The sequence below is a fragment of the Pholcus phalangioides genome, unplaced genomic scaffold (assembly GCF_987345545.1).
Source record: "Pholcus phalangioides strain wild (caught in Gottingen) unplaced genomic scaffold, Ppha-v1.0 ptg000024l_1, whole genome shotgun sequence".
NCBI classification, from domain to species: domain Eukaryota; kingdom Metazoa; phylum Arthropoda; class Arachnida; order Araneae; family Pholcidae; genus Pholcus; species Pholcus phalangioides.
Window position 1 is genome coordinate 14,955,315 of NW_028301616.1, and position 21,397 is coordinate 14,976,711.

The 21,397-nt window shown below is 36.6% G+C and overlaps 1 protein-coding gene and 1 long non-coding RNA gene across 3 annotated transcripts in view; one reads left to right on the forward strand and one right to left on the reverse strand.

The window, feature by feature from the left end:
* LOC149068822 (hemocyte protein-glutamine gamma-glutamyltransferase-like) overlaps window positions 1-9,227 on the forward strand; it is a 34,463-nt gene extending 25,236 nt beyond the window's left edge. For both annotated transcript variants that reach the window (XM_089250753.1, XM_089250754.1), the window contains exons 2-15: window positions 1,162-1,418; window positions 3,449-3,652; window positions 3,751-4,023; window positions 4,266-4,384; window positions 4,562-4,669; window positions 5,473-5,656; window positions 5,817-5,955; window positions 6,287-6,390; window positions 6,517-6,685; window positions 6,967-7,064; window positions 7,636-7,938; window positions 8,101-8,261; window positions 8,359-8,495; window positions 8,646-9,227. In XM_089250753.1, coding sequence (XP_089106879.1) covers window positions 1,247-1,418; window positions 3,449-3,652; window positions 3,751-4,023; window positions 4,266-4,384; window positions 4,562-4,669; window positions 5,473-5,656; window positions 5,817-5,955; window positions 6,287-6,390; window positions 6,517-6,685; window positions 6,967-7,064; window positions 7,636-7,938; window positions 8,101-8,261; window positions 8,359-8,495; window positions 8,646-8,787 — 2,313 coding nt within the window. In that variant the 5' untranslated portion in view covers window positions 1,162-1,246 and the 3' untranslated portion in view covers window positions 8,788-9,227. The remainder of the gene's footprint in view (window positions 1-1,161; window positions 1,419-3,448; window positions 3,653-3,750; window positions 4,024-4,265; window positions 4,385-4,561; window positions 4,670-5,472; window positions 5,657-5,816; window positions 5,956-6,286; window positions 6,391-6,516; window positions 6,686-6,966; window positions 7,065-7,635; window positions 7,939-8,100; window positions 8,262-8,358; window positions 8,496-8,645) is intronic.
* A 254-nt stretch (window positions 9,228-9,481) lies between these two features.
* LOC149068823 (uncharacterized) lies at window positions 9,482-20,106 on the reverse strand. The gene is made up of 4 exons (XR_016195139.1): window positions 20,061-20,106; window positions 12,255-12,331; window positions 11,116-11,167; window positions 9,482-9,919 (listed from the first exon to the last, which is right to left on the reverse strand). It is a non-coding gene; the product is annotated as an uncharacterized LOC149068823 (long non-coding RNA).
* Between the last annotated feature and the right edge of the window lie 1,291 nt (window positions 20,107-21,397).

A 21,397-nucleotide genomic window follows, 5' to 3' on the forward strand; every position in this document is an offset into this window, starting at 1 on the left:
CAGTTTTTTTATTCTTACGGTCGACATGACTCCATTAAGGGGATATGAATGATTTCATCAATGAAAGTATTTCATAATTTGTTAAAGACCTTTTTTATTGACCTTTCGTCAATACCATTCATGCCATAAAATTATGTTTCAGAAATGAATATCAATACAAACATCACTGACATATGATTTCCTAGTCTTCACTAAGAATAGATGTTTCAATGGAAATCGTTTTCAATCTCGAATCACATACGGCCACTGTTTAAATAAACTCAATCAGACTCCTTACAACACCATCGAAAATTCCGCAAACTGTTGTCGTTACAACCGAGGTTGAAGTTTTCAAGACCTTTTGACAAAAAATATCATCAGATTCTGTGCATAAAGTTGTTATTTCATTGTAATTTGGGTGACCGTATTTTATGAAGAAACGTACGGGAAATTGAGATCATAAATACGCGACATTGCAGAAAGTGCTATCAGTCGTAGGCGAAATTGCTAAATATTGTTCATCAACTACCCTTAACGAGAAATATAGTGATGCAGCAAATCTGTTGTGATTTCAAATGTATTTCACGGGGGAAAAAATTTTTACATAACAAACAAGTGAGATAAATATCTATAGCCGTATTCATTATAGTATAATTTATAAATTATTGCAAATCCTCTTCTTCCCCGATTCTAGTAAAGATTACGAATTTAAGTATGTTTTGTTGAAAAAAATCGGGGAAAAAACGGGACAACATTTTTATAAGGAAAGTTGGGAAGGACAGAATATTGGAAAATACGATAATGATCGTATACGGGTCATGTCAATGAGGAGCAGGTCATGTCAATGAGGAGCAGGTCGGAGTGCCAAACATGTGTTTTTTTTTCAACATTAGCCATCAATAGAACAATAGACAAACATGGTCTGAACGTGATGAGTTGTAATTCTAGAAATTTCTTGAAAAGCGCCATAAACACGGAAGCAAAAGCGATGAAAAGTGCGTCATTATATTAGGTCGTTGTGATTTTATCAACGTTGTAAGCAAAGTTCTTTTACGTTATTCTTTATGGGAATCAGCCCAGACCGACGATGTTATAGCCGGGTTGACGTTACAACCGAGGTCGTTGAAACTAAGTTTTTTAAAACTACTGTATATCTAAGTGCATTCTTATATTTCTTTCCAGGTGCAGCAGCAACATTGATTCAACGATTAACGCCACCGTCAGCAGTTAAACGCTCCAAGCCAGAAACTGCGTCGTCTTTTGAAAAATGTCCAATAGGCACTTACCCGGTGGTGCCATCACACCCATGGGTAGGTTCGGACCCGGAAACAACGAAATTACCACGGATGATGCGGCCTATAGGAGAGAAGAATATGCCAGGCTTCGGGCAGACCTGGAAAGAAGGAGGAGAGCCGTAGGGCCGCAGCCTTCACTGAGAGGTATTTCCGATTCATACGTCTCGTAATTATTAATTTATATTACTAGATATTCGAGAAAATTACTCTAATTGGAGAAGTGACTAATTAAAAAAACTCGTGTTGAATACACATTGAATATTTTTTTAATAGGCAGTAAGGATCGAAATACTAGAAGTAATTTCTCCAGAATGAACTTGAATTTAACATTATTGGGGGTGGGGGGGGGGCCTGATTGATTCTCGAAACGAATGAATTTATATCAATCGTGTCCCACGCCTAAGGTCACCAGTGTTTTCATTTTTGTAAAACCTTTGTGGTTTCGAGACTGAATGGAGCCCAAAAAGCATAAATGTTACTACAATATAGATATTTTGATATCAACAAAGAAAAATTCAGTTTTGATACAGTAGAAAAAGCGGAAAAGCTTTCGGTTGGTGAGCCCTCAGGGTTGTGAAGAACGATTTTTTTTGCACTATGAGTGTTACTTTACCGAGTAAAAAATGTACAGAGGCCAAATTCTCAAAAAATCTTGATCTGTTGACCAATTAAAAACTCTAACTTTGGGCAGCTCTAGAATGTGGAATTTTAGGATTTATCTATAGATGATCCTCGTACTATCAAACGAAAACTGAGAAAGTAGGGGCACTTCTTAAATAAGACATCGACAGATAAGTGACGTACAATAAGTGTATGAATCTTCACAATGCTCATAACACCTATGATAACATTATATACAGTAAAACCTCGATAAGGCGTCACTCAAGATTTCTGGAAATTGTGACGACTTAAGCGAACTGTCGTCAGTTTCAAGTGAATTACTGCAAAAATCGTGTGAATGTAAAAAAAAAAACATTAACATGCAAATTGAAATTGCAATAATAACTGATTTATAGATTGCAAAAGCAAAAACGGAATTTTTTAACTTTTTATTGAGTTTTACAGCATTGAAACCGCTGCTTGTGAATGCATAGTTGTTTTGTAAAATAAATCTGTGTTGTCGTACTTTGCCATAACTTATTACGGTTGAAAATACACGGGGTACATTGACGATTTATACCAATTTTATTTCAATTTAAACTGATCAGAGTAACAGTTAGAATAGTTAATTTTTTCTCCAGCACATTAATTTTACAATACATATAATTTTTGTGCCTTAAATTCTTCAGCAGTAGTTCATGGTACAGGCATATGGTAATCTCGAACACAGGGTCTGGTTTTGACTTGAAGGGGCAATAAGGACGGTAAACTAGGATTATAAAGCCTCCTTGTTTTGGGAAAAACCTCTGGTTTGTGTGTGTGAGCAAACATATTTTTCTCAAATTTGAATCTCAAATTGGGAAGGGGAGGGGGGAGCTCTTGGCAAATACCCCACTTGCCCATGCCAAAATCAGGTCCAGCTTGAACAGTCTCTACCGCTTCAAGAACTTTTGTTGTTTTAGTTGGAAAATTAACTTTCTCAGTGTCACTTTCATCACTTTAACAATTCCGTTTTGATAGACGAAGCTTCTATGGTCGCTTTTTGAACATATGACAATACTATTACCACGGTTTTTCTTTAAAGGGAGCCATAAAAGTCACTTATTCCCCCCCACCCCCCCGCCAAACTTTTCTGTAGTGACGAGTTAACCGAAATTAGCGACGAGTAAACGAGGGTTGTTGACGAGTAAAAAAACATTATCGTCTATGAAAACTGGAACGGGACCGAAGAAGAATGACGACTTACCAACGTTTCACTGTATATAAACACCTCAGGTAAAATTCCATAATCTGAAGCCAGTTGCAGCTTTCGAGCTTACGTAGTGGTCAAAACAGTTCTCGGTATTAAAACCTCTCGTCTGTACAGATAAAAGTATCTAAAAAAAAATTCGAAAAAGTATTAAAAAAAAATTAAGCACTACATTGTAGAAAAGATTAGCACACAAACAAGGAAGGGAGCGAAAAGAATAGAGGACCACTTAGGCTTCAAAAATCTAATCATTGAAATGAATAGTTGAATGAAATTATTTTTGAGAGTTTTTTGAGTTTTTACTCTTCTTTATATATATATATAGTAGGCCCTCAACCAGTTCAGGTACATGGCGTGGAGCTGTACGCTAAAGAGAATGCCAAAATTCACAACACTCACATGTACGAACTCCTTGAGGGAAGAGACTCGGCACTTATTCTGAGAAGAGGACAAACTTTCTATATGGCCATCAGGTTCAAGAGAAATTTCAACACTCAGCAGGACAAAGTGAAACTGCACTTCGAATTTGGTAAGCTCAATCATGAGAAGTTTTCCAAGCAATAAAATTTAACTTTAAAGCTGTGGAAATATGTTATTTATTTGACCGGGATATATCTGGATCTATAGGTCCACCACCTCATCTGATGAACAAGGGCACTCTGGTGAGCTTGCCGATTACCGGATCACCATCCTTCACTCGAGACCGGCAACTCTGGGACATACGTACCCACCAGCAAGAAGGAGCAGTGGTCACGGTGGACGTACAGATTGCTGGAAGTGCAGCTGTCGGAGTCTGGAAGATGAAGATATTCTCTTACGCCGATAACGATCCACGTTCGCAACCTGAAGTGTATGAAATACCACAGAACGTGTATATCATCTTCAATCCTTGGAGTAAAGGTGAGACGTGAAGCTAATACTGTATGTTGAAAAAAAGGATAAAGGTGCTCACACACACTACTCGGACGTGACGTGGGACCACGTGATAATGAGTGTGATATGAAATTCTGATTCGTAAGAATTCGTCACGTCAGAATAGTGTGTAAGCACTTTTCCAATTCCGTTGGATCATACGCGTTTTATGTTATGATAATGTACAGTATTATATGTGTATATTTGAAAATTATTTCTTATGAGAACAGATGATACTGTGTACATGGATAGTGAAGATCAGCGCAGGGAGTACGTCCTGAATGATGTTGGAAAAATATTCGTTGGGACACAGAAAGAACCGAAAGGTAGAAGATGGATCTACGGACAGGTGAGATAAGTTTAAAGCATCGTTGACATCAATAAAATTAGGTTCTGACGTTTCTTACCGAGTCACGAAGTTTTGTTTGTACCTTTCATGCAATTCATAAATGAAATTCGTCGAGAGTTTTAGTAAATAGTTCTGTGCAATTTATCGTTCATATAATGATTCTTCTATTTCTCACAGTTCACAGACTCTTGCTTGCCAGCCGCCATGTTGATGCTTAATCACTCCAAGTTGGATTATACGGGAAGAGCGAGCCCGATTCTTGTGTCAAGGGCTGTCTCAAGATTGGTGAGTATATCCGATTCGAGTAATTTTCACTTTCTTCTTTTCTTTCCGTATCAACCTTCTTTTCTATTGCGTAACTCGAATCATTCCAAAAATCTATCAGATACAATTGAGACTGTCTTGGCACAAAATGTCTCTGTCTTGGAATGGACTAACGGTACCAAACTTTGGGTTTTGGTGACAGAAAAAAAAAAGAATTCTAATCCGAACTAGATAAGAAGATTAAGGGAGAAAGACACTATCTTCGTCGTTATCTGGTGTTCAGCCAGAAACCAACTTACAATGACCAAGTTGTTCGACGAATTTCGGTGAACAACACGACCATTCTTTACTCGGGTGGGAATACGCCTTATCTCGTCGGAGTAGTTAATTCATCACTCCCTTGTTGAACAACGAGTCATTGATCGTTTTCCCATCCAAGCAAAGAAAGTGCTGTACTAACTAAATGTTCAATCTCACGTTTCATGCTTTTATACGTGAACACAAAGTGAATATTACTTGAATTCTTGTCTTCGCAGTTCCACTTTCTTAGATTTATTTTTACACAATTAAATAAAGTTATTCACTAAAAGTGGAAACATGCTCGAAATAACTAAGCATTTCTTTTTGACAGGTTTTAGTCGTCTGCAAATATTTTCAACACACTTCGTGATAAACAGGCAATGACGAATTCCTTTTGATGCAAACACAAGAGAAAGGGCACTCGATTTTTAGCCCAGCATTCGGCCTCACAGACTTCCTATAGCCAATTTATATTATGTTATTCACTATATATTCATTACATTATTTAATGTCTATTCGAATAGGTCAATAGCGAGAACGAAGACAAAGGCATAGTCGTTGGCAATTGGTCTGGGACCTACGACGATGGAGTCGCTCCCTGGATGTGGACAGGAAGCGCCGCTATCATGGACGAGTATTTCAAGAAAGGCGGAGAACAATCGGTCAAGTATGGACAGTGTTGGGTGTTCGCCGGTGTAACTACCACAGGTAACAATTGTAGTTTTCTCAATTATAAGTTACATCTGTATTGCCTTCGCTAAAGGTGAAAATTGTTTTAGATAAATGTAAAACTGATAGAGGTAAAGGCACCAGAGGATTTTTTTAGAAATTCCCAATAATTTATATAACGAATGTGTCATCTCAACAGTTTGCCGTACATTGGGTATCCCATGCCGGACCGTAACGAACTTCGTATCAGCTCACGACACCGACAGGAGCCTTACCGTTGACAAGTATTTCGAACCGGATGGTGAAAAACTTGAGAAATACAACACCGACTCTATATGGTACGTTTAAAAAATTCAACATTAATGAACTATACTTTAAAAATTAATTCCCATATAAAACACAATATGGCAAAACAACGTCTCTTTTTTTATATAGAAGTAAGTCATACCTTCAAACAACTTTTTAAAGTTTACAATCTGTCACAGTAAGAATCTAATATCAAACGATAATTTATAGCTGGCTAAGAGCTTCAACAAGTACGTCTATGATAGTCCAAGTTTTACTTCTTTTTAAGCAGTAGGCTACCGATAAAAAGACTAATTTTTGATTACCTAAATGGGAAAATTATTGCGTAAAGTAAAAAATGGTTTTCAACATTTCCTATTATAGGAATTTCCACGTATGGAACGACGTATGGATGGCAAGGCCGGATCTTCCGACGGGATACGGTGGCTGGCAGGCAATTGATGCAACTCCCCAAGAGTTGAGCGGCAGTAAGTTAGCCTAACCCAGCATACTCAATACCACAATACCAGCATACACACAGTATACCACATAAAGAATGTTGAATTTATGATTATTGTACGTGAAGTGAAATTTATTTGTGTTTTTTAATCTAGGTGTTTTCCAAATGGGTCCCGCATCAGTTGAAGCAGTGAGACGAGGTCAAGTTGGTTTCGATTTTGATTGTCCGTTCGTTTTTGCTGAAGTGAATGCTGATATAATTAAATGGATTCGCGACGAAACTCTGGAAAGTGGATGGAGAAAAGCAGCTAGTGACAAATACAAGTAAGCAACGGTTTATTTCCCCTCGATATTACGGATTTTTTTTTTTCGTGTGGAAGAATGGAAGAAACAATAAGAAATGGAAACAAAAATTATACAGCTTATATGTAAAGATGAATTCGATCTCTCTTTTTATAGCTAAGATGATTCATGAATGACTGAACTTGTATAGCAAACTAACATTATGAAAATATGATACATAACTTTCGAATACACAATTAAAATGAACATATTCAATCAACACGGCTCAAAATTATGTTTCCTTTCTATATTTTCATTTTCAGAATTGGTCAGTTCATCCTCACGAAAAAAGTAGGTGTTGACGATGACGATGGAGATACTGATGCGGAGAATATCGTACACGAATATAAAGATCAAGAAGGTGAGAGAATTGCATAAGTAGTTTTGAAATTGAATAAAATATTATCTAATTTAGAAAATCGAATGCATTGTTCATTGAAAATTATCAGCATGTAAATCAAACAAAGTACCATCTTAACAGCATCATGTGTCCTCAGCAAAGTGATGTTCTCTGGGAGGAGGCCTTTACCTGGCTGCTAGATTCTGTGCCAACCAATTCCTAATTCTAAACAATTTTATTCACAGAGACAATACAGTAGAATACAAGTGAAAAGAAAAAAATTGCTAAGAAGCCGACGGGACTCTTACTAGCAATCATAAATATTTGATATTAAATGTATAGATTATATAATTCAGTATAAATAGAAAATAATGAAAGAAAAAAAGACAAAAACAAAAAAACAAGAGAGGAAAAAAAATCTAGAAAACACGAGATATAAAAATTTAAAAATTTAGAGTACCAAATCTCACTATCATAAGGCTCCTATGTCCTCGACTCCCATCCCCCCCCCTCACGGGTCTTGCATTAAGACGGCTCTTCATAGGGATCCATTGGTAATTGAAAATTTCTTTTGATATTTCATTGCAATCAGGTACTCCGGAGGAGAGGATGGCAGTCCTGAACGCTGCTAGGTACGGTGTAGCTCCCAGTATACGGTACGCCGTATATGACATGCCGAAACCCGAGGCGGAAGACGTAACATTTGACCTTGTCGAGATCGAGCATATACTGATTGGCAGACCGTTTTCAGTCACTGTAAAGGTCAAGAATCTAAACAGAACAGATGTTAGAACAATAAGCGCTGTCTTATCGGCTAGCACAGTCTACTATACTGGAGTTCTGGCGAGGAAAGTTACCAGGCAAAGAGGTAACTTTACACTGAAGCCAAATCAATGTAAGTATATCAATTTCCATACGTAAACACACGTATTGCGTTAGAATAGCAGATTTTGGATAATATGCAATTAATTGTCTGTTGATGATAATGATGATTAAAGAAATAGAGAAGACAGTTCGTCTAAATAACTTCCGCTGACAGAACATGTTACTCTTGCAGCGGAAGAACTGTCAATCACGGTAACAGCGGATGAATACCTTGATAAACTGGTAGATTACTCTATGATGAAAATTTACGCCATCGCCACAGTGCAAGAGACTCAACAAACGTGGGCTGAAGAAGATGATTTCGCCATTCAAAAGCCAAAGCTAAGGATTGAAGTGAGTAGCTTAGTGAGACGACATTGTCAAGATTTGCGAGTATTTTACGTCAGTATTTATGTTATACATGTTGAAACGATTCATTGTTCCGCATTAGATACCGGACACTCTGAAAGTTGGACAGAGAGTTCAATTGGTGGTTGGTTTAACTAATCCTCTCAACCGACTTCTTACGGACTGTGTTTTTGTGATCGAAGGCCCTGGACTGAGTCAACCTCGAAGAGCCTTCTTCAGGTAAAATTTTCATACAATGCCAATCGCAGAAGTTTTCTGCATACTCGTATACACACAGGATATTCGTGTATGATATGTAATATTCCGTAATGAAATATATCATGGGAAAGAGAAAAATTCAAAATAATTGTTTTAATATTTTTCCAATAGAAACATTCAACCCCACGAGACTGTTTACCACAGTGAAGAGATTATACCACAACGTCCGGGATCCAGAGTCATCATGGCTAATTTCAGTTCCAGGCAGCTCATCGAAGTGTTAGGTTCCAAGCATACGAACGTCATCCCATAATTTTTCTTTTTAATTCGGAACAAACTAACCAAGTCTCAAGCAAATTGCAAATCAAGATAAATTTCGAAACACGAATATGTTTTGGTGATGAACAATGTTTAGATGAGCCTTTGGAGGGAAAAAAACAAACACAGTAAAAGCAGAGTACTGCACAAGAGTTTTATAGGCTTCCCCAATGTCTTTAATGAAAAGACACCATGTTCCCATATTATTTTCATAACTCGAATCATTTTTGATAAATATACCGTGCTTAATGAAAGAATTAAAAAAATAGATTTATTTATTTCGAAAATAAAAAAAATCTATTGCCATGCAAACTATAATTGCTATATAATTATCTTTCTTTTTATGAACACTGATTTTTTTAGAAATGAATTTCTATCAAAACATGTGCCTTCTTTTGTTACTGCAATGCTTCATAATAAATATCTTCGAACAAATATAGTTGTGTTGAAATTATTATTATGTAAGAAAAAAAGGACCAATTTTAAAACGAAAAGTTTTTGAGTAAATTTTTGAATGAGTGTTTAGTGTAATGAAAATCTAAATTCAATGAAATATTGAACAAAAAAAAACTTATTGGAAGAAAATATTTGTATCACAATGAAATGATTTTCTTCGAATTTCGTCACTCATGAAAATGAATGAATAATCAGTGAATGTTGGTCGGAAACAGTAAAAATTATACAACACAGTAATAATTACATGATATTTATTAGGGTAAAAATTTCTGCTTTAACCCTTTCACTATGAATTTTAGAATCTGTGTATGGGACATATACGTTTCGGTAAGCGTGAAAGGGTTAAGAGTTACATCAATATATGAAAACTTTCTTCAATATAACTACGTTATTTAAGCTTCATTTATTTAACCACCACCGTAATACATTAGTCACCACCTACACACACAGATGTATCCTATACTGAAAGAGTACCTTCACGATGCGGGATGAAAATGGTCGTAAGAAAGTACATTTGGCAGCATCGACATCGTTATTCCTCACTGCCGCCCTGCATCATGCAATTAAATACCTCACGACGTTCAGTCAGAAGAGTAGATTCCTTGGCCAGAGCTTCGTTGATTACTTCATCCAAGGCTTTCAGGCCAACCTTCTCAGATTTCTCCATTTCGCTTTGAAATGATAAAAAGAAACAAAATCAGTGGTTATTACGACAATCAGCAGATTTCTCTTCGACTCAACTTATATTACGCGATCATGCGGTAATGTTATAGTATTTTTCGGAATGGGCACTTCATGAGCATTTGCGCCATTGAGAGAAAAAAAAATCAAAATATATCCGGGAATTAAATTTATATAGATCATATCAATCGTTCTCAAAGTGTGCGTCGTGGCTCCTAAGGGCGTTGCAAACCTTTGCCGAGGGCATCGGACGAATAAATCATCTGTATTGGTAACTGATTCATGTGAATGACAACAATTTCTGAATACACAAGATTATATATATAGTATCATTTTCTGGTATTGATATCATATCTTTGTGATAGCAAATAAAATTATAGGCTTGGGAGAACATTTTTAAAACATGAACACACACATTTAACATAAAGTAGACTATGAGTTCTTGAAGTTGTTTCTAATTTGGATAATGCATTCAGAAGATAATTTCATCATAACTTCAGCGTCATTATTTTAACACATAATTTCATCAAAAACTTTACATGCTCTTATTGTTTTTCTCAATATACACCGTGTCCTGTAAGTGTTAATGTGGCCTTTATCTCATCAACCGGCTGTCATAGAGGTATGATTCTAGTTTAAAAAATGATCAAAAGGAGTTCAAAATTTATCCTGTACCAGTTTTAAGAGTGAGAATATACAGTGTAAATAAAAATCTAATTTTTTATACCGTTCCCTTGTCTTCTAACTTTCAATTAGAAAGTTGTTGCCCCGTCTTTGCTGAGCCCAAAAAAACATGGTTTTTAACAAAAATTGGAGAAAAGTTGGGAAATATCAGGGCTCCTTTCCCTACTTTTCTCCGATTTTTGAATTCGAACATCTCTGAATATTGCAGTTAAAAACATAGGGTCTCTTTTGTTGGATTCAAAAAAGACAGGGCAACAACTTTCTAATTCGAAGTTAGAGCACAGGGGAAAACCATATAAAAAATTATATTATTTTTTTATTTATTTTGTGACACTGTATTTTCACTCTGAAAACTGGTACAGAGTAATTTTCGAACACGTTTTGAGAAATTTTTATATTGAAATCTCTACGAGACAAACGGTTGATGAGATAAAGGCCGCATTAGAACTTACAGGACACCCTGTATGCAAAAGTAAGTATGACAATATAAAATTTTACTTACTCAAACGATTCTTTGTATGCTGACAAGATCTCCTTCAAATTCTCTCCAATACCTTAATGTAAAAAAAAAAAAGAAGTACGTCAATATTCTAATTATTGATATATCTTAAATATAAATGTTGTATGTGCGAGAATCTAATCTTTATCCCATTAAAATAACTAGATGCTGAATTGAAAAAAAAACCATCCAGAAATTAAATTTAACAAAAGAAGAATGAAGCATCTCTTGTGAAAATCTCTTGTAAATTCAAAAGACGTTATCGAGTAGAAATTACTCGTAGAAATGATTTATTATTTTGTAAAAACTTAAAAAACTTACTGTAATTGCATTCTTAATAATAGTAAAAAAGCTGTATCAGTCATCGAAAAATCTCAGGAAAAGAGCTAGAACTTAGAGCTATTCTGCTACTTTAAACAGGAATTACGGCACCCTTGAGGGATGAAATTAAAATTTCAAACTTGCGGCACTTACGTCACGGCAAGTGTTATCCGAAAATATAACTTTGAAGAGTAATTTTTTTCTCTTAAATTTTTAAGGGATATTTTTTGTAAAAAGAGGACCCTTTTTTCTTTTATCAGTGAGAAATGACTATTAAAAAATCAACTAAAATTTGAAGGAGTATTTTTAATACTCAACTAATTTGGAGGAGTAAAATTGAATTTTGATGCGTGAATTACGCATCTAGATGCGTATTGGCGAACTCTGCCTACGGCACATAAAATAGAATCACTGACCTCAAACTCTATCACCACTTAGTTCATTCATATTTCATATAGAATCATTTCAGGGCTAAAAAATTTAACTTGATAAAAATTAAAAAATTTCGTCTCGAAAATTTGCATAACATGAAAAATAAGAAAAATGCATCGTAAGTCCCATGTATTTTTTAAGGCAGATGTTATAAAAATTTATGAAGCATCAAAACATTGACGAGATAAATAGAAACTTCAGTTTATATCACGGAAAATATAAATACGTATTATAGATCTGGTGGCATCGAATGAAATTTAAGGTTAAAATTAATGGTAAGACGCATGCGTAATTAAATTTGGACTTTATCTGAACCAATGCAAAACGAACTTTCAGATCAAATTAATGATGTTTATATGCAAATAAAATATCATTAAAAATTTATTTACTGATAAGCAGATCACCCAAAGCCACTTTGTCCTTCGTTTTCGGATCCATGTTATAAGTCTAAGTAAAATTATAGGATCTGAAAACAAAAATGAAATCAAACTTAATGTTTTGTCTAAAAAATTATATGACAATAAAAATAATTCTTCTAATCAATGTCATTCAAATGCATTCTTATAGTCAATCATGAAAAATTATCAATTAGGGAGTAATTTTAAAATATACATTAGTCAATGAAGGAAAAATGAATTTTGAATGTACCATTATTTAATGGCACATTTTGATTGTTATTGTCTTTTTTTTTAAATCCAACTATTACAGTAAAAAAAATTAATTAAATAAATAAATAATAGCATGTGTACTGTAAATATTATAAATAAAGTAATACCTTAGTGTATATATGGTTATACCTATACTTCAGTTCATATTCATTTTATGCGCCAAGCCATAGGGCAGCGTAGCCGGTCAATTTGTCGCACTCAACTTGTCGCGATCAACTCGTCGCGCCTCAATTTGTCGCGGTACAAATTCGTCGCGGTACAAATTTGTCGCAGCGCCAATTCGTCGCGGTACAAATTTGTCGCAACTTCAATTCGTCGCGGTACAAATTTGTCGCAGCTCCGATTCGTAGCTGTACAAGTTTGCCGCCGTGTCTATTCGTCGTGACGTCAATTTATATATTACAGCGCAGAATCAATTCGTCGAACCGTCGATTCTTCACTGTACATGTTCCACGCGAGCTTGTATGTAGGTTTTTGTCTTACACGTGAAATAAAAACATGAACAAAAGTGTACACGCAGTTAACTGAAAATAATTAATTTTTGTCAATGCAGAAAGGTCATCGAAATTAAAATTGCAATATCAATTACATTTAAAAATTTAACTGCATATAAAAGTTTAATTATATTTGAAAATTCAGTTATAAAAATTTGAAATGTTAAATAATTGATTTCTGCTGTGATAAAATTTCAATATCATGTGGAAAAATTTCGGTTTGTATGATATTCCCCAAATTACAGTGAGCCTATCTTTAACGGTAAATTTCTATCTGCCCATTACAGTATTACCATTACAGTATCTCCATAAGAACCTGAAATATTTAATTAATTAATAATTCAATTAAATTAATATTTAATTTCACCGTATAAGCCGCACTTACAACCACACAAATAAACCAGCCAAAGATATGCGACTGATTATAAACATAAGATTAATGGTTATATTACACTGAAGAGCCAAAAAAACTGGTCCACCTGCCTAATATCGTGTAGGGCCCCGCGAGTCCGCAGAAGAGCCGCAACACGACGTGGCATGGACTCGAATAATGTCTGAAGTAGTGCTGGAGGTAATTGAAACCATGAATCCTGCAGGGCTGTCCATAAATCCGAAGGAGTAAGAGGGGGGGGGGTGGAGATCTCTTCTGAACAGCACGTTGCAAGGCATCCCAGGTATCAAGGAAACAGTTATTTTCCGGATATTATGCTGAGGTGAGCTCGGAAAGAAAAGTCATCACGTCTCCGCCGGGACTCGAACCCAGGCCCTCTTGCATACCGGGCAAGCATGCTACCATCTACACCACTGGAGACACATCATGAATCTGCCTTCCTAATTTCACGCACTGTGTCGTGAGGCGCTGAAGTAGAGGCATTAGTAGCCTCTCTTAACTTCAGGAAATGGCCCCCGGGTGGGACGGTTTAGAGATATATAGATGGCTTTTTTCTCAGCCAGAGATATCAAGGAAACAGTTATTTTCCGGATATTATGCTGAGGTGAGCTCGGAAAGAAAAGTCATCACGTCTCCGCCGGGACTCGAACCATCCCAGACATGTTCAATAATGTTCATGTCTGGGGATTTAGGTGGCCAGCGGAAGTGTCTAAAGTCAGAAGAGTGTTCCTGGAGCCACTTTGTAGCAATTCTGGACGTGTGGGGTGTCGCATTGTCCTTCTGAAATTGTCCAAGTCCGTCGGAATGCACAATGGTCATGAATGGGAGCAGGTGATCAGACAGGATGCTTACGTACCTGTCGTACCAGAGTCGTATCTAGACGTATCAGGGGTCCCATATCACGCTAAATGCACACGCCCCATACCATCACAGAGCCTCCACCAGCTTGAACAGTCCCCTGTTGACATATAGGGTCCATGGATTCATGAGGTTGTCTCCATACCCGTACACGTCCATCAGCTCGAAGCAATTGGAACCGAGACTCGTCAGACCAAGCAACGTGTTTCCAGTCCTCAACAGTCCAATGTCGGTGTTGTCGGGCCCAAGCGAGGCGTAAAGCTTTGTATCGTGCAGTCATCAAGGGTACACGAGTGGGCCTTCGGCTCCGAAAGCCCATATCGATGATGTTTCGTTGAATGGTTCGCACGCTGACACTTGTTGATGGCCCAGCATTGAAATCTGCAGCACTTTGCGGAAGGGTTGCACGTCTGTCACGTTTAATGATTCTCATCAATCGTCCCGTTCTTGCATGATCTTTTTTCGGCCGCAGAGATGTCGTAGATTTAAGTTTTTACCGGATTCCCGATATTCACGGTACACTCGTGAAATGGTCTTACGTGAAAATCCAAATTTCATCGCTACCTCGGAGATGCTATGTCCCATCTCTCGTGCGCCGACTATAACACCACGTTCAAACTCACTTAAATCTCGATAACCTGCCATTGTAGCAGCAGTAACCGATCTAACAACTACGCCAGACACTTGTTGTGTTATATAGGCGTTGCCGACCTCAGCGCCGTACTCTGATTGATTCCATATCTCTTTATTTGCATACGCATGCCTGTACCAGTTTTTTTGGCTTTTCAGTTTATGTCTATGCGACAGACCCATAGTCATCTTTCTTATTGGTGATTACATTGCCTTTGTCGGTGCTCATCCTGTGGGCATTATGAAAACTTCATCGAATCGTCATTCATAAGCACTGTACATTTCCACCCTTGATCTGCGCCTAACTCCCTTCGCTGTGAGAAATAGAAATCCCGGGAAGCGCGGCTTATACGGTGAAAATGAAATATTAATTTAATTGAATTATTAATTAATTAAATATTTTGGGTTCTTATGGAGATACTGTAATGGTAAATGTTGGTGACTCTCGAAGGGGGGGGGGGAACTCGCGAGCCCATGGGGCAGATAGAAATTTACCGTTAAAGAAAGACTCACTGTAATTTGGGGAATATCATACAAACCGAAATTTTTCCACATGATATTGAAATTTTATCACAGCAAAACTCAATTATTTAACATTTCAAATTTTTGTAACCGAATTTTCAAGTATAATTAAACTTTTATATGCAGTTAACTTTTTAAATTTAATTGATATTATAATTTTAATTTCGAGTGTCATGTACATGAAGCTACATACAATGGGCCAATTAAAAGTCTGATTTCATTCTTTTTACTCGAGAGTTGTTACTTTAGAGTTGAAAAAAAAAAATCAAAAATCGATTGACATTTGCAGTGGTGACAGAGATGCTGTTGGTGCCCAGGGTATTTTATGGAATGGGTATGAGCACCCAGAGAAATGATTCAGAAATCAAAATTAACTACTTCAAGATCAAGACAAGAACCCACAAGTTCCAAACACTTCCGGCATCTTTGGCCAGTCAAAGGTGCCGACATGAAGGAAACATTGAGGAGGTGGGGGGGGGGCTAAAAATCGCCATTCATTCCGTTCATAAGGGACTCAAACCCGTACTCAGGAGGCGAAATGGTGCATTGAATTGTATATTCATGAGTTAGTGGAGTTGGGGGGGGGGAGCCTCAAATGGCATCAGCCCCCAGTTCTGGTGCCTATGGTCGGACTGTTTGAATATTATTTCGGTGTGATAATACAAAGTGATTTGAAATGTACACTGCATTGCAAAAAAATAATTTGAAAATAATACTTTTCGCAGCTGTTACATAAAACTTAGATACGTTGTCATAAAAAATTCCTTAAAGATATATTCTCTGCATGGATACATAGAAAGCGGGAACCGCGGCCTATACGATGGAAACTAAATTTTCAAAATTTATTTGATCCCAATTTATTATTTGGGTGAGCTCCCAACGCCCCTCACTACGAGAAATGGAAATCCCGACAGAAATGCGGCTTATATGGTAAAAATTAAATTTTAAAAATTTAATGACTTCAATGAATACTTTCCTTCATTTGTTAAAAATTAAAACAGATGGCAAGGGGGAACATTTCCAATAAATAAGGAAAAAAAATTAGTTCCATTTTTTACGCCTAAAGCAACTACCCTATTTATAAGATCACAACAAACACATGAATTTTAAAGAAATTCAAATTTGTCGCGATGAAATGAACCTGCGACAAATTTGTACTGCGACGAAATGAGCCTGCGACAAATTTGTACAGCGACGAGTTTGTACCGCGACGAGTTTGTACCGCGACGAGTTTGTACTGCGACAAATTGAATGCGACGAATTGTCCTGCGACAAGTTGAGCGCGACGAATTGACCTAGACCCATAGGGCAGTGTTCTCTAAAATCCGACTAGGGGATTTTTGCTAGGCTCACAAACAGGGCCTGACTTCTGCATTGACAAATGGGGTCCCAAAATTAAACCATGCATATTACAGATTAACCAAATAATTTTAACCCGTCACAGGGGAAGCCCGCTAATTCCTGCTTTGCCTCGAATTAAATTGAAATCAAAGTTAATATCGCAATGTGTTAAAAATAATTTGTCTTAAGATACAAATCTCTCAAAACCATCTATTATGTCCTAATAATTAATCAGTAAAAAAAGAAAAAATTCTCACAATGGTTCGCAAATGGTTACGTTATGAAGATCTCTTCAATGATTGGTCCCATACTGTACTTTCATAGCAGTTGAAGTTCACATGAATACACGAGTATAAAAATTATCCTATCATTAGTAACAATTTCCGAGTTTTATAAAGATTAAAACTTTTTATTTCGGTATTTTAAGATTATGCAGGGCCCCACATCTTGAAATGGGTTTTTTGGGATCATGGCTTATTTCACGCAGCCCTCTCTAGTCTGCTTCACGAAGACCAAAGATTCACGGAGCTACGAGACACTTCATTATAGCCTAGAGCAGGGGTCTTCAACTCATGGCATTCAAAGCTTTTTGCAGTGCCCCGCGAATAAAAAGGCTTACGTAGTTACAGAATTTATAGGAATAATTTCAGAACTAATAAGAAATAATTTCACATAACTTTGCAAAAATAAATAACTTCATATAATTTTATTAAAATAAATAATTTCATGTAATTAACCTTTTTTTTTGAGCTGATAACTTTTTCCATAATTAATGAAGTCTATAGAAAACTGGGAAAAATATTTAAAAAAAACTATTCCGAATTGTGCTCCTTATACAGCAGGGATTCTTAAACTATGGATCACGACCCAAACTTGGGTCACTAGGGATTCCGAGATAGGTCGTTTAGATTAACTGACAGCCAGGGGCTCTTGAGTTATGGGTCCCAATTCAAACTTGATTCACAGGGGCTTCCGAGACGGGCCGTACAAATCTACTTACAGCCATTGATTATAGTCATGGGTCACCACCAAGACATGATTCTCAGGGGGCTTCTTAGATGAGTCGTACAAACCCATTTCAAGTCAGTCCTGTAGAAATGCACTTATTGTATCGCTGGTTTTACCCATTTCGAAAAATAAATAGTCCCCATGGGTCGCGAAGCTGATCTTGTTGATATTGGGTCGCGGCTGAAAAAGGTTAAGAGTCCCTGTTATTCAGGATCTTAAAGAGGACGTACAGAGGCCGTAAAAAAATCGCATATAAAGTAAATGTATTGAAGTATTATTACTTCCCAAATATATATATATTACTTCTTTCAAGTAATCGGCGATTTGGGTAATTTTCCATATATCCCACGCGGGTTATGGCAAATTACCCAAATCGCCGCATTACTTGAAAGAAGTTGAAGAGAAACCTCATTTAAATAATGTAAATTTCTGTGGTCCTCTTTCACCATAGGTATTTATCTAGGGAGGCCCCCCATAACTTCTACTTTTCCCAAGACCCTGCATATAAGTTCTGCCTTGGATACGTATTAATGTGTTTTCGTTTTCCTCACAAACACACGAAGGGAGAAAGCTAGGACGACCCGAAAAAGCTAGGACGGGCCAGACTAGCACACGGCCGAATTATAGAATACTGTATTTTACAGATACTCATGCTTTCCCCCCCCCCCCCCATCCTACAGTAAGGCTCCTGAGCTGGGATTTTTCACGGGTTAGCAAAACAGTTTTCACGGGCCCTACAATAGTGACCTTGTGAATTTGTACTGTAAATCCCCAACAAATAACAAGAACCGTCCCGGACCCCATGACTGAAGTGCTGATAGATTGTATATTAGTATTTGTATGGCCATCATTATGGAGGCCAAACAATTCAATTTTCATTTGCAATAGTGTTTCTCAAACTTTTCATCCCATGGTTCTCTTTGGACCATAGTTTCTTCTCGTGGTCTCCATGTCTTATACAAGCCCCCCTACCCTTTTCCAAGATCGAGAACATTTGCTACTTATTAAATTGAACTGAATCACAACTAAATTTATGTAGTGCACAAACATTTTTTTAATAATATTTACCTCTGGAACCCTAGGCACGGTGGGTTCCTCCCAAGCATTGGCGTACGCAAGGGAGGGGGGAGAATCCCCTTGAGCCAAGATTATAGTGTTATTTTGCAGGAAAAAACAAACCCCCCCCCCGTCCCCCTCAGAAGGATAAAAATCTGAAACTCCCTCGAGAAAATTCTGTGTACGCCTATGCTCCCTTGGGAGATCATACCCTTGTATTCAGTTTGTGTGTTGTTTCTGTTATGTGTCATGTATTTTATTCATTCAAATAAAGGCCTTTTCTTTTCTCTCAAGACCCCCTAATTATATGGTAAAAATAGGTCAGCATTACTACGGGACGATTCAATCAACCTACAGAATAAATCGAACCTCTCGACACATCCCCCTGGATCCACACCTACCCTGGGCTAGAGTTAAAAAAAGCTTCCTTATTGTGACGGTTTTACGCATGGCCGTCTCAATATCGTGGGTGCCCGGGCATAGTAATATTTTGTGGTCCTCACACTTAAGTTGAAGTAACAGCTCACAACCAGTGCCGTCTTAAGGCATGGGGCCTCAAGAGAAGAGGGGCCTCAGGAAAGTGAGAAGCAGTTGAATTTCCCAAGAATTCGCCAGAGAGGGCCTCAAAAAAAATCGCTTGGCCCGGGTGCCCATGATACTCTTGAGACGGCTCTGCTTACATTTGAAAATCCTTCCACACCAGATATTCCTTCTGTAGCAGATTCCCATCGTGTTGGCCCTCTGTGGATATGGCGTACCGGGTCATGCCCACATAGGACCATGGGTTAAGATAGCCCTGGCTCTATGGTCATGGTCTAGCTATGCTGGGTTCTGAAAGTAGACATTTCCCCCCCCCCCCACCCCACTATATTTCACTTCAAAGCTTTATTTCTTCACAGCTCTCTTTGTAGCCCTATTCCCCCCCCCCCCATCTAGTCGTGGTTTCCCTTCCATTTGATTTTCACATTCACATCTACCCCCCCACCCTCCGAAATATCCCACGACCACAAGGGGGGGGGGGGGAGCAGGTTAAGAACCTGAGAAATCAGTCCGATATACCATAATACGCAATTTACTATACTTTATATATACTCGGTACTTTTGCATATTCACGTCTAAATTAGCTTTAATTTTAAACTTTTTTCTGAGATAATAATAGATATAATCCGAAAAATAATAATTAGATAATTAAGAATTTCGCTACAGGAAAATTTAATTGAACCTCACCTTCGATTCGATGACCACCAACTGACGCCGGCTGAATATTGTTTCGATTCAACATCAGAAAAATTAGCAGACGACAGGAACGGCTCGTTGCCATATTTTTTCCAATAAATAATCCTACAAATTATTTTTCCCTCAATTAAACTAATTAAGGGAATGAAGTATATTTTTCTCAATATGTTTATCTGAATCATCAGTAGGAATTTCAAAAAATTTAATTCAATTCATATAATCAATATTTTATTTATTTTCTCTCATGATGGATTCGGATTAATTTTGCAACTTACGAATATTATCGTAATTAGTTGAGATAAAATAGTAAGTTTTAATGTCCTCTTTTACTCGTTGAATATGGCGCCATCTACTGAAAATATCGTATACTACAATTGACATTATAAGCATTATATTATTATTCTCGAATTTTACTTATTTCGAAATTATTTTCCCATTAAATATGAATTTTCATTTATTTCAGAATTATTTTATTAATGCATATGAATCTTCATTAACTCCTGAGAAGTATTTCAATATAATTCTGGAAATATTGAAATATTTTTCATTAATTCTATATATTTTCTTCATGGTTTCCGGAAATATTTTTCATTGATACTGGAAATATATTTCATTAATTATAAATTTTCATGAATTATGAAATACTTTTTGTCGACTAGTTAACTAGTCACAAACAGTAAACAACTAACAGTGTTTTTTAAAACTACTGCAAATTTCTTTTCATCGATTCTGGAAATAATTTTCATTAATTACGAATTTTTATATGAATTGTACTTTTCCCACTAAATCTGGAATTTTCTTTCAATAATTATGGAACCATTTCTTTCATTAATTCTGAAATTATTTCTATGTTTCTGGAAATATTTTTTCATTAATTCTCAATTTTTTTTCATTAATTTTCGTGGCATGCAAAATACTGTTTTTGTCACAACCTGAATTTTTTTTAAAAATAATTATTAAATAATTTTCTTCCAATAATTCTAACATCATATTATCAGTTCTGGAAGTATTTTTTTATTAATTATGAACTTTCATAAATTGTAAAGTATATTTTTTCCTTCTAGTTCTGAAATTATTTCTCAAAAATTAAAAAAAAAAATTGTTATTCCTCTTATCATTCCTCTTATTAATTTAAATAAATTACTCTTCCTTACTTCTTCGCGTTCTCCTAAAGTCATTCTTCCGCTTTTTCGAGGCTTAGTTCGTCCTGGACTGGAGTATGCTGTAAGGTTTTGGAGACCATACCTACAGAGGGACATAGACTTGGTTGAAGGGGTGCAGAGAAGAGCTACGCGTGTCCTTATTGGCACACAGGGCTTGAGTTATGA